The sequence below is a fragment of the Dipodomys spectabilis genome, unplaced genomic scaffold, assembly GCF_019054845.1.
Source record: "Dipodomys spectabilis isolate Male_0828 unplaced genomic scaffold, ASM1905484v1 ptg000108l, whole genome shotgun sequence".
NCBI lineage: Eukaryota > Metazoa > Chordata > Mammalia > Rodentia > Heteromyidae > Dipodomys > Dipodomys spectabilis.
In genome coordinates, this window is record NW_024870785.1 from 17965098 (window position 1) to 17977823 (window position 12726).

Below are 12726 nucleotides of genomic sequence, written 5' to 3' on the forward strand. Positions count from 1 at the left end.
CTTATCTTTTTAACTAATGGGGAAAGGTTGATATAATTATGGTTTTCCTATAACCCTTGATTACTATAAACTGCTTAAGTAAGACACATGTGAGGTCCATCTGATCAAGATAATAAGGAACTATGAGATTTTTGCCAACTGTGTAGAGTTAAAACAATATCAACCACAAAAGAGATAAAAGGAGAGAGGGCAAAGGGTAATAGGGAAATAGTAAAAACTGGCCTAGGACTGGGATATAGCTCAGCTGGAAAGTGCTTGCCTAACAAGTACAACATCCTGGGTTTGATCTGTAGTACCAAAAAAGACAAAAAAAAAAAAAAAAAAAAAAGACTGGCCTAGAAAGAGACAGATACTAGAGGGACACATATAAGAAAGAGCAATTAACTGTGGGCAGCTAAAGTAGAGAAGAGAAGCAGCAGCCTCCATTGCGTCTTTCTTTAAAGATTCCTCATAATAGACTGAAATGAGCAAACTATCCCGTGTTACTGCCAGTAAAGGAGTTGTAACACTCAATTCCCAAGTTTTCTCCATGTCTGACCCTGTTAGGTACCTGTTGGGCCTGTGAGAATGAGGGGGCTGCAGCAGGTACCATCACATTTCTTCCAGCTTCTGCCAGCTGCCCGTGCCTGCCAGCACCCCACAGGTAGACATCACACTTTCCTCCCAGGTGCCAGTCCTAGAAAAAATACAATCACAGAAGTTACTCATTTTTTAAAAAACCATGTACTGAATACCAGTGTGTGCCAGCTTCTATGGAAGGCATGGAGACGCTGGTGTTTCCCATAAAGATTGACTGAGAACCACCATACAGGTCGCCCCGTCTTTGTTTACCTCAGGTCTGGAAGTTGCCCAGGACATAATTTGTTCATCCATGCCATTAATCCATTTGCTGTTATCCTGTAATAAAGGGCACACATCATGATCAATCCTGCTGACCAAGGATTTATCTGTTCTTAAACTAACAACAAATCCTCCTTTCCATGACAAATCAAGCCATGGTCTCACTGTGTTGCCCAGGATGGCCTCACTCAGTTCTTAGCTCAAGACATTCTCCAAGTAGCTGGGACTACAGCCACGTGCCAACACATCCACCAAGATTAGTTTGATAATCACATCAAAGTGGATTTTATGCATTGCTGATACATATTTTTTTGTTTAATTTTTTAAATGTTATAAAGGCGACATACTGAGGTGTTATGGTTAGAGAAGTCAGGTAAAGAATACATTTCTTTTGGACACTATTACCCCTTCCTTTGTTCTCTCAATACATTTACTTATTTTTTATTTATTGTCAGTTGTGGGGCCTGAACTCTGGGCCTGGGCGCTGTCCCTCAGCTCTTCAGCTCAAGGCTAGCACTCTACCACTTGAGCCATAGTACCACTTCTGGCTTTTTCTGCTTATGTGGTGCTGAGGAATCGAACTCAGGGCTTCATGCATGCGAGGCAAGCACTCTACCACTGAGCCACCTTCCCAGTCCTCAATACTTACTTTTATTATAAGTATTTTCACTATCATCATTACCTTGGTGATTAAAAGCTGTAGTTACTAAGCATCCACAGGTGCAAGGAAAGTCACATATATTAGTAACTACTTTCAGGAAATTCCCTGTGTAGAACTGGATAGATGTGTCACTAGTTAAATCTCTATTTAAGACTTTACTTCCTGTATCTACAAAATGACAGATAATTTTACTCAACTCATATCTATTTTTATATGTTCAACTGTTTGTATACATAAACCTTAATTAAAGGGGTTAATCAGGTGTTGGCCTATCTGCACAGGCGTTTTACCCTCATCATAGTTTCTACAGTTGAATACTTCCAAATAGAACAACAACAAAATAGCACTGTGTACACCACTGTAATCCCAGGTACTTTAAAGGTAGATGTAGGAAGGGTGTGGCTCAAGGCCAGTCTAACCAAAGTCAGTATGAAGCTGTATCTGAAAAAAAAACTGAAAGCAAAAATTGGGCCTGTGACTAAAGTGGTAGAAGTATAAGGCTTTGAGTTCAATCCTGAGTACAATAAATAAATAAAAGCTAATTTGAAGGCTCTGGCTATTCCCTATTCTTATTTGATGCTGGTAAAAGGTACAATTAAAGTGCTAAGTAAGCAATATGCCAAGCAGTTCACACCTGTAATCCTAACTATTTTAAGAGGCTGAGAATGGGAGGATTATAGTTCAAGGCTACCTGGGGCAGGAAAGTTCACAAGAGCCCTTTTCAACTCATAGCTGGGTACAGTGGTGCATTCCTGTCATCCTAGAATCATGGGAAGCCAAGACTGGGAGGATCACAGTTTGAGGTCAGCCCTTGGTTCCAGCAGACTGTCTCAATGGAAGATGAGTATGGTAGCATGTGCATGTCATCCCAGCTACAATGGTAAGTCTAAAATAGGATGACTGTAATCCAAGCACATGCCTGGACCATATCGCAAAAACAAATGCAAAGGGGTAGGAGGAATGGCTTAGCAGCGAAATGCTGCCTCATACTTCATAGGAAGTATGAGGCTCTGAGTTCAGATCCCAGTATTGCCAAAACCAAAAAAAACTGCTAAGTAAATCAGAATGTATATGAGGCTCTCTCCCAAGTTGACTAGGAGAGACTGCTAATATCTATCTAGGTATACATATTAACATAGTTTATCTATATAGATAGATATCTAGATGTATATTAATATCAGGCATTAACAAGCACCTATGGATACACACACAAAAGCAGAAATATGGACTATGCCACCCAGAGCCAGCAGGCTCTCATATACTCAATCTGTCACCACAGAAGCCTGCCATCAGGACTGGAAACAACCATCTGAAAGAATAATATTTTTAATTTACCTGAGGGCAGTCTTCTAGCTGAAGTTAGCAAAGCCTTATTAAGGGTTAACAAATGCCAAACACTGATGACACAAGCTCAGCTACAAATAATAGCAAGTCACGTTACATTTACCATCAGAAACGCTAGTTCATCCTCTGGAACAGGCTCTAGATCTGGAACTGTAAAAGATTCTGGAAACTGTGCTCCATTGGTCAGGGCTTCAGCAGCTTTAATAGTGGTTGAGAAGCATTCTAACCAGGCCCACTCATTTGGATTCCAGGCTGCAGGGTCAGGGAGGCAGTTCTGGTGATGGGGTGGCACTGGGGGGCTACACAACAGCTGATCCAGATGAAGACCCACAGCAAGGGAAGCCAGACATTGCATGTAGGGGCTGTGGACGAGCTGGTCACCGCAAACCACATGAGGCTGAGAGAAAATTCAACATGTCATGTTAAAGGGCCAGCACCAAAGATTCCTAATTTAACCATATTCTTGTTTACTATGTGTTAAGCTTTTGGCTTCTAAATCATTTTAAATTCACAGAATTACCAGGACAATACAGGGAATTCCTACATACTCTTCACTCAGTTTCCTGCAATGTTAACAGCTTAAATAATCATGAAACATCTATCAAAACCAAGAAACTAATGCTGGTATAATACTAACTAAACCATAGAACTTTTACTTTGTTTGCCTTCAATGCCCTTTTCAGTACCAAGATCCAATACAGGATACCCCATTTAATATGTATTGGTTATGTTTTTTCCCAATTTAAAAACAAAACAAAAGCTGGGCACTGGTGGCTCAGGCCTGTAATCCTAGCCACTCAGGAGGCTGAGATTTGAGGATCACAGTTCCAGCCAGCCCAGGCAATAAAGTCCATGAGACACATCTCTAATCAGCTACCAAAAAACTAAAGTGGAGCTGTGGCTCAAAGTGGTAGAGCAATAGCCTTGAGCCCAAAAACTCAGGGACAGCACCGAGACTCTGAGTTCAAGCCCTATGAGCAAAGGGGTAGGTTGGCGGTGGGGGGTGGGGGGAGGAGGGGTTTGAACAAACCAAACCAAATATAACTAAATCACAAAGATCTGCCCTGCCCCTTCTCATATTTCTTCCTTTACCAAGAAAATCCTTATAGCCATCCAAGGAAAATGTTTCCTTCTTTATGGTCTGCTCTAGTCCTGGCAAGCAAATAGGCTGATGAGTACAGAAAATAGCTGTTTTTATTAATGAAGCATGTCAAAAAATGGACGCAACCCAAAGAGCAAAGGGACACTCTGACTGAGGGCTGGCATACAGGTTACTTGAGGGTCACTGCTGGACAACAGGCCCAGATTCCACAATTCCTCAACCTAGCATTTAATGATGCTTCTTGGTTCAACCTTAGCTGTTCTATTAAACTTTCCATGAAGATTCACCTGGCAAATGGAGAAAAGGTACATTCTGTTATCATATCCATCACCACTCCCAACTTTGAATGCAAAACCACGCAGAATCAGACACATGGTCAGAAAAGGGAGGCTCATACTCCAAAGGCACTGGTATTTTAAGAGGTTGTACAGTGAATAAATAATCTGAAAAAGAATGATATGAAACCAGGCACTGGTGGCTCATGCCTACAATTCTAGCTACTCAGGAGGCTGAGCTCTTAAGACTGCAGACTGAAGCCAGCCTGGGCAGGTGATTCTTATCTCCAATAAACTACTCAGAAAAAGCTGGAAGTAGTGTTGTGGCTTAAGTGGTAGAGCACTAGTCTTGAGCCAAAGAAGCTTAAGGACAGCACCCAAGCCTCAAGTTCAAGCCCCAGGATTGGAAAACAAAAACTGAGGAAGGTTGGGGGGGGGTGGGGGGGTCTGTTTTTATTTTACTCTGGCAAAAATAGAGTAGGAATAGGCTTAAGGGTTATTGAGCTCCTACTTTAGACACAATTGACTTCATTTAGGTTTGCCCAAATGGCCATACTTATTTTCCTCGACTCATGCCATTAAAGGGATGAACTGAAATTTCAGATGATCAAGTTTTCCTGGACATCAATCAGTTACCTTTTCATAGGCATACTGCTCCTGAAGCATCATGGGTAGCCGTTCCAGAAATGCTCTCATGCAAGGGGCCATGTTTAATCCCAGAACACCCTGTTGTTTCAGTGCTGTCCTACAGGTTGCTAAAACATGATTGGCAGCAATCCATTCTGCTGTACAATTCACAACCAAAACATCCTGGTCGAAAACAAATCATGCAACATGATAAATGTGTTTAAATAAATAAAAGATAATACTCTGCAATCTAAGAAATTCCTTTTAGTCACTACATTTAATACTTTTGCTTTTAATATATTTTATATCCAAAATATCTATAGAACTTCAACATACCCTAAATCTTGTCTAAGTCAAAACGAGTGGTGGCTCATGCCTGTAATCTTAGGTACTTGGGCAATGGAAATAAAGAGGATTGTAGTTTGAGGTCAGCCCAGGGAAAAAGTTAGCAAGATCACATCCCAACAACTAAACTGGGCATGATGGTTTACATCTGTAATACCAGCTATTCAGGATGCATAGGTAGGAGGATCTCAGTCCTAGGCCAGCTCTGGTCAAAAAAAAAAAAAAAAAAGCTGGATGAATGGTTCAAGTAGCAAAACATTAAGTGCAAGGTCCTGAGCTCAAACTCCAGTATGGCAATAATAATAATAATAATGAGAAGACCTATTGAGTTATATTGGCTTTATGTGTAGAATACACACTTAAGGTATGTAGTATGTGTCTCACATAACCACAGGACACAGAAGAAACAGTACTCTGCTAACTGAAGAAAACATCAGTAGAAACTGCAGAACTTCTGAACTCTGAGGCATAGTTTAGTTACACAGGCCACTTCAGCCTCATACACCATAGTTATAATATGAAGCCACCTTCATATGTTACTTTTATAAGGACTGCTCATTTAGATTCATAGCTTATTTTAACATCAGTTAACTGCATAAAATGTAAGCCAGTACAGTCCATTGACTCTTTTCTTTAAGAGGGTGAAACACAAGACTATAGAGGTAAATGGTATCATGGAATTATGTCATGGGTTATGGTGTAGGGAGAAGAATCCAGTAAAATTTTAAAGCACATATATGTTATAGCATATTAATGTCTCTGAGATGATTATTCTTTTCAGAAAAAAATTCTTTTGAGATTATTTAGTGCTGTTTCAAAAATCATGGCAGAGCTGAGTGCTGGTGGCTCAGGCCTGTAATCCTGGCTACTCAGGAGGCTGAGATCTAAGGATCCTGGTTGAAGCCAGCCCCAGGCAGGAAAATCCATGAGACTCTTATCTCCAGTTAACTATCCAAAAGCCAGAAATAGAGCTATAGCTCAAGTGGCAGAGTGCTAAGCCTGAACAAAAAAGCTCAGGGACAGCACCCAGGTCCTGAGTTTAAGTCCTAGGACTGGCCCTTCCCCCCAAAAAAATCAGGTAGAGGGGCTGGGAAGGTGGCTCAGTGGTAAGAGTGCTTGCCTTGCATGCATGAGGCCCTGGGTTCGATTCCTCAGCACCACACAAGCAGAAAAACCCGGAAGTGGCACTGTGGCTCAAGTAGAGCGCTTGCCTTGAGCTGAAGAGCTGAGGGACAGCGCCCAGGCCTAGAGTTCAGGCACCACAATGGTCAAAAAAAAAATCAAGTAGAAAGTCAAAATACACTTTGAACTCATGGCCTCACCAGTTGTTAGGCAGGCATTATACCACATGAGCCACTTTACAACCCATCAAAATACACTTTGTATCTTCCAATGGAAATGAAATCACTCAATAATTAAGCACTTTCACCAAAGCCCAGGCGGCAGGAGAAAGAATACCAGACAATAAATCAGAAGATCTAGGTTTTAATTCCCCACCTACCACTAAATAGTTATAGTATCTTGGTCAGCTGATAATCTTTCTAAATACCTTGTTACTCCTCTGTAGAGTAAGGTGCTTAGCTTGTGATTTCTAAAACAGCATACAGGCTTACGTCTTATGGGTCGATATAAGTGCAAGTTTACCTTTGACCTATTTGAGCAAGCTGCTACACCGACTTCTGGGATCCACACTGTGGTTTGAATGGCCCCCGAGCCTATCACAACAGTTTGTAAGACAGAGCCATCCTAAAATGAGACACATTTATCAACACTCATCATGACTGAGCCTTTAGGCATCATTCACAGAGAATGCTTATACTTTTTTTTAATGGGAAAGGCTTTTTTTTTTCATTTATTGTTATTATAAAGGTGATATATAGAGAGGTTATGGTTACATAAGTCAGACAAAGAGTACATTTCTTTTTGAACAATGTCATATAATGTTATACAGTCACAAAAATATTCTAAAATCTACACTTCAGCTAAATCAACAATGCCAACTGCTTACAGACTATTCAATTTTCTGAGGTTTAGCTAACCTCAAACATATTTACTATCAGTAAGAAACTTTAAAGGATAGAATTTTTTCTTTCTCACCAGGCAGAGGATTGTTAAAAGAGCTTCTTCAAGATATTATTCCATAAGATATTCCCCAAATGGGCTAACTCTTATCCTAATATATTTAAGTTAATGTAAAATGTTATTTAACATAAAAATAAAAGCTATGGCTGGTGGCATGTTGGTAATCATAGCTACTTAGGAGGCTGAGATCTGAAGATCACAGTTTGAAGCCAGCTCGGGTGGGCAAATTTATGAGACTTTTATCTCTAACCAACAAAAAACTGGAAGTAGAGGTATGATTCAAGTGACAAAGCGCTAGCCTTTAGTACAAAAGATCAGGGACAGAGCCAGGACTTGAATTTCAAGCCCCAAGACTGGTACACATGCATGTGCGTGTGCGCGCATGCGCATGCGTGCGCGCGCGCGCGCGCACACACACACACACACACACACACACACACACACACACACACACACACACACACACACACACACACACACACACACACACACACACACACACACACACACACACACTAAAATTTAAAAACCCAAAAGCTATGCTCTTACCTTTAAAGACCAAATGTTCATCAGTCCTCCAAGTCCACCAGATACCAGGGCCAACCCATCAGAACTGAAAGCCACAGTCCGGACAGGAGTGATGTGTCCCCGTAGCTGATAAACACATTTGACACCTGCCGATTTCCTATAGCCATCCTGCAATCATTATTTTTAATACATATTAAAACGAGTGATTTATAGGTTCAGGACTTACAAGTAATTTAGAAATTTTGCACTTTAGTAATAAAATGTTGGGTGTTTGTGAAGAGATTCCTTCTCTCATAAAAGTTAGCCAACTACTCTGACAAGATAAATTTTAAAATCTGTTGACTTTCACCCTTTCTGATACGTTACTAAACTTTCTGCTAAAATGGACAGAAATTACTACATTTCAAATTTCCAATATCCCTCAGATACAAACACCTTTGGAAGAAGTAACCGTTATGGTCTTTGAATGAATGACTACTGAGGAACTGCATTGTCATAACCAGAAGGAAGAGGGAGTTTAAGGTCAGGGTGAAAGGGAAGAGGGAGAGGAGTGGCCAGCTAGATAACAGGAAGAAAGTAGTGTAAGAAGACAATCGGAAGCCGGGTGCTGGTGGCTCACGCCTGTAATCCTAGCTATTCAGGAGGCTGAGATCTGAGGATCACAGTTCAAAGCCAGCCCAGACAAGAAAGTCCATGAGACTCTTATTTCCAATAAACCACTCAGAAAACTGGAAGTGGCGCTATGGCTCAAGTGGTAGCGCGTGAGCCTTAAGCTGAAGAGCTCAGGGACAATGCTCAGGCCCAGAGTTCAAGCCCCAACAACAAAAAAAGAAAAGGCAATGGGAGCACTGCAGATGATCTGCTTTGCTTTGTGGCCCAGGGAGTAGGCCTTGAGAGAAGCCTGTGCACTCACTATGTCTTCCTGGCTTCTAGAAGAAGGAAGAAGGGCTGGGAAGGTGGCTCAGTGGTAGAGCGCTTGCCTTGCATGCCTGAGGCCCTGGGTTCGATTCCTCAGCACCACATAAGCAAAAAGAAAAAAGCCGGAAGTGGCGCTGTGGCTCAAGTGATACAGCACTAGCCTTGATCTGAAGAGCTGAGGGACAGCGCCCAGGCCCAGAGTTCAGGCCCCATGACCGGACCAAAAAAAAAAAAAAATAGAAGGAAGAAGATTAGATACAATGTTATAGACAGAACCTTCAGTCAATAGAAGAGGAACCTATTTGTAGCTCACCAAATACCATTCACTAGTGTTAGGGACTAAAAAGGAAATTTGTGTAAAGCTAAAATGTAAAAATTAAACCACTTATATTGGACATTTGTATCACAGACAAAAAGAAGAGCAGTTAAGAGTGCAAAGAAAGTGGTCACTATCTTAAAGAATTTAAGTCAAGTGTCAATGTCTAAAAAATTGGAAGATTTTACTTCTATAATAATAAATGAGAAGTGAGGTGTGGTGTTTCACGTCTGTAATGGCAGCTTTCCAGGAGATAAGAGGATCGTGGTCTAAAATGCCAGCTCAGGCAAAAAAAAGGTGAAACTCTTCCTCAAAAACCAAGTTCAGTATGGTGGTATACTTCTGTAACCTCAGCTATGTTAAAAAAAAAAAAAAAAATACAAGATACTACCTGAAAAATAAACTATAGCTAGAGACTGGGAGTGAAAGTCATGTAGTACAGTGCTTACCTACCAAGCACAAGGCCTTGGGTTTAAACCCTAGTATTAAAAAAAAAGAAATTATAGATACTCTATTAATAGGCTCTTAGTTCTAGGAGGTAACAATTAACTCTGTGGCAGCTATGCCCTTTATACAAAACATATGTGCTCCTTAGTTTTTGTTTTTATTTTCGCCTTTACATCTTCTGACTCTCAACTTGACAAACTTGTATTATTTTGTCTAGATAGCTGAGTTAAATTCTTCTTCTTTATAGGTTAAATGAAACTAATAGTAGATACTTGGCAGGGGTGGGGGCGGGGAGGAAGAGTTGTTCCAGTGGTGTGTAGTAAACTAAGACCAGTCCATGGGTACATCAACTCTATTCATCACTCATAATTTTCACCATTCCATGAAAACTAAATGTGTCACCTTCACAAATAAATAATTATAGTCTCTCGGATATATATTAAGTTAAACAAATGAAAGAAAGCATACAAAACAGAACAATTATTTCTATTTTACTAATAGATTTTGCTTTTGGGCTATGGTCACGAGTATAGTAAGAAAAGGGGGAAAACAAGTATGATGACATAGTCTATTTATGGTTTCATATAAGGTCTTTTCAAACCAGAACTTTACCTGACAACTTGATTCCTGGTCCCACCATCCTTCTGAGCTAGTCATGCTGCTCTGTGAGGCATCTTGTGGAATACGCCAAACACATACTAAGCCACTCTGACAGCCACTTAAAAAAAAAAAAGTCACGTAAGGAAATTACATACCAAGCTTCACACAGGCAAACTGCTTTCTATTTCCCTGAAGTAATCTTATTGTATTACATATCTTATAAATAGTAGCTGGCAATAAAGGTCTAATATTACAGAGAAGCCACATTTAATGCAAAGAAGTCTATAAAATATGAAAAGGCAAAAATTTATAACATACGTAGCCAGCAGTAACTGTAACTTGGATCCTTTTCCAGGTAGGCTGCACCAGGCGATGCCATTTACAATAGATGGATGGCAGAGTGAGTGCAGACAGTGCCAGCATCCTGAAACAGGTCCCCAGAGTTTCACAGTTTCTTCTTTGGCACATGTCATCAGAATATGACCTGTGGGGTCCCATTTCATACTAACAAGAGTATCCTTAAAATGGAAGGGAGAAGGGGAAAAACAAAGTAAGGCTTCCTTCATAAATAAGTATTTTATCTTCACAATAACTTGTACTTCTATAATTCAAATATTTCGAAACCAACATTTCACGTGGATCAGTTATGGCCTTATCATTCCCAATCATTAAATCAACTTACTCTTTAATATAGTCTACATTATGTATATTTATTGCCATCAATGCCTCAAACAGCAATCTGAATGAGTTCTGAAATTCTCACTCTGATGGAGGTATGTTATCTCTCAGATATGTGTATGTGTATGTTATTAAAGTCATTTTATTGACAGAAATTAGCACAAGGTAAAATACAAGAAACCTTTAAAAATGTACACCTCACACCAAATTAGAAAATACTTATGAAAATCTAGGACATGGCTTGTGTTTATATATGATCACTGCTTTTCTGCTACCTTTTTTTTTTTTTTTTTTGGTCAGTTGTGGGGCTTGAACTCTGGGCCTGGGTGGTGTCCCTGAGCTCTTCAGCTCAAGGCTAATGCACTACCATTTGAGCCACAGCTCCACTTTCGGTTTTCTGGTGGTTTATAGGAGATAAGTGTTCCATGGACTTTCCTGCCTGACCTGGCTTTGTACTGTGATCCTCAGATCTCAGCCTCCTGAGTAGCTAGGATTACAGGCATGAACCACCAGTGCCCGGTTTTTCTGCTACTTTAAAATCCTCTTTCCACACCTTTCACCTCCTGGTTTAATGCCTGTATGTCATCTGATTAGCTATCCCTGTAACATGAATTGGTGATCTGTTTTTAGAGTAAAGGATCTGCCTTCAGGAATGGAATTTTCAGCTATTAATGGAGGCATTCTGAATGAGGAGTGTTCCTCTGGTATTCTCATGTCACTGTCTCATTTGACTTCTTTCAGTTGCTTGATACATGTATGCACATAGTCCAAAGACTGTATAAAAACAATGGAATATCAATTTGTGATTTATGTTAAAAAATTTCAAGAGACTAGTATCAAATAATATTACAATAAAAAGAAAATAGATCCACCTGTGAAGAGGTGTTTACCTTATGTGCATCAATTAGAACAATGCCTCCCTTCTCAAGTGGTTCCTTGGTTCCCATTAACAATTTTCCATCAAAATATCCCACAGCAAATGGTCTGTCTTCACTGAACCAAGCAATGCAAGTAACAGACACTAAACAAGATAAAAACAAAGGAGAAAGTAAAAAGCAAATCTGTTATTATCTGACTTCAAAGACAGCCTTGGAAACACATACATACTATAGCTATCACTGCAAGTTTTGTTTCCCTAGAGCTTCTTAATGCACTCCACAAAATGCTGGCTTACAGCAGGGATTTAGGTCATCTACATTTTTATAAATGACAAGATTACATCATTTTAAGTCTTTCTTCTTTCCTTTCTTTCTTTCTTCTTTCTTTCTTCTTTCTTTCTTTCTCTCCTCTCTCTCTCTCTCTCTTTCCTTCCTGTCAGTAATAGGGCTTGAACTCAGGACCTGGGCACTGTCCCTGAGCTTTTATGCTCAAGGCTAGTGCTCTACTACTTTGAGTTACAGCTCCACTTCTGATTTTCTTTTCTTTTTTTTTTTTGCCAGTCCTTGGGCTTGAACTCAGAGCCTGGGCACTGTCCCTGAGCTTCTTTTGCTCAAAGCTAGCACTCTACCACTTGAGCCACAGTGCCACTTCCAGCATTTTCTGGGTATGTGGTACTGAGGAATTGAACCCAAGGCTTCAGACATGGGGAGCCGAGGAGTCTACTACTAAGCCACCTTCCCAGCACAAGTCTTTCTTTAAAAAAAAAAAAAAATTAGCCGGGCACTGGTGGCTCACGCCTGTAATCCTAGCTACTCAGGAGGCTGAGATCTGAGGATCGCGGTTCAAAGCCAGCCCAGGCAGGAGAGACCGTGAGACTCCTATCTCCAATAAACCACCAGAAAACCGGAAGTGGCGCTGTAGCTCAAGTGGTAGAGCGCTCGCCTTGAGCTGAAGAGCTGAGGGACAGCGCCCAGGCCCAGAGTTCAAGCCCCACGACCGACAAAAAAAAAAAAATTGTTTTGTTTTGAAGTACTGGGGACTGAACTCTAGGCCTTGTGCATGCTAGGCAATTACCCTACCACAT

The 12726-nt window shown here is 40.5% G+C and overlaps 1 protein-coding gene across 7 annotated transcripts in view; it reads right to left on the reverse strand.

Annotated features, from left to right (window-relative positions):
- Window positions 1-12726, reverse strand: part of Herc1 (HECT and RLD domain containing E3 ubiquitin protein ligase family member 1) — a 151194-nt gene that overhangs the window by 19511 nt on the left and 118957 nt on the right. For all 7 annotated transcript variants that reach the window (XM_042688000.1, XM_042688003.1, XM_042688002.1 and 4 more), the window contains exons 54-62: window positions 11654-11784; window positions 10404-10603; window positions 10098-10203; window positions 7826-7972; window positions 6839-6940; window positions 4859-5032; window positions 2949-3242; window positions 832-897; window positions 551-676 (exon numbers count right to left, since the gene is read on the reverse strand). In XM_042688000.1, coding sequence (XP_042543934.1) covers window positions 551-676; window positions 832-897; window positions 2949-3242; window positions 4859-5032; window positions 6839-6940; window positions 7826-7972; window positions 10098-10203; window positions 10404-10603; window positions 11654-11784 — 1346 coding nt within the window. The remainder of the gene's footprint in view (window positions 1-550; window positions 677-831; window positions 898-2948; window positions 3243-4858; window positions 5033-6838; window positions 6941-7825; window positions 7973-10097; window positions 10204-10403; window positions 10604-11653; window positions 11785-12726) is intronic.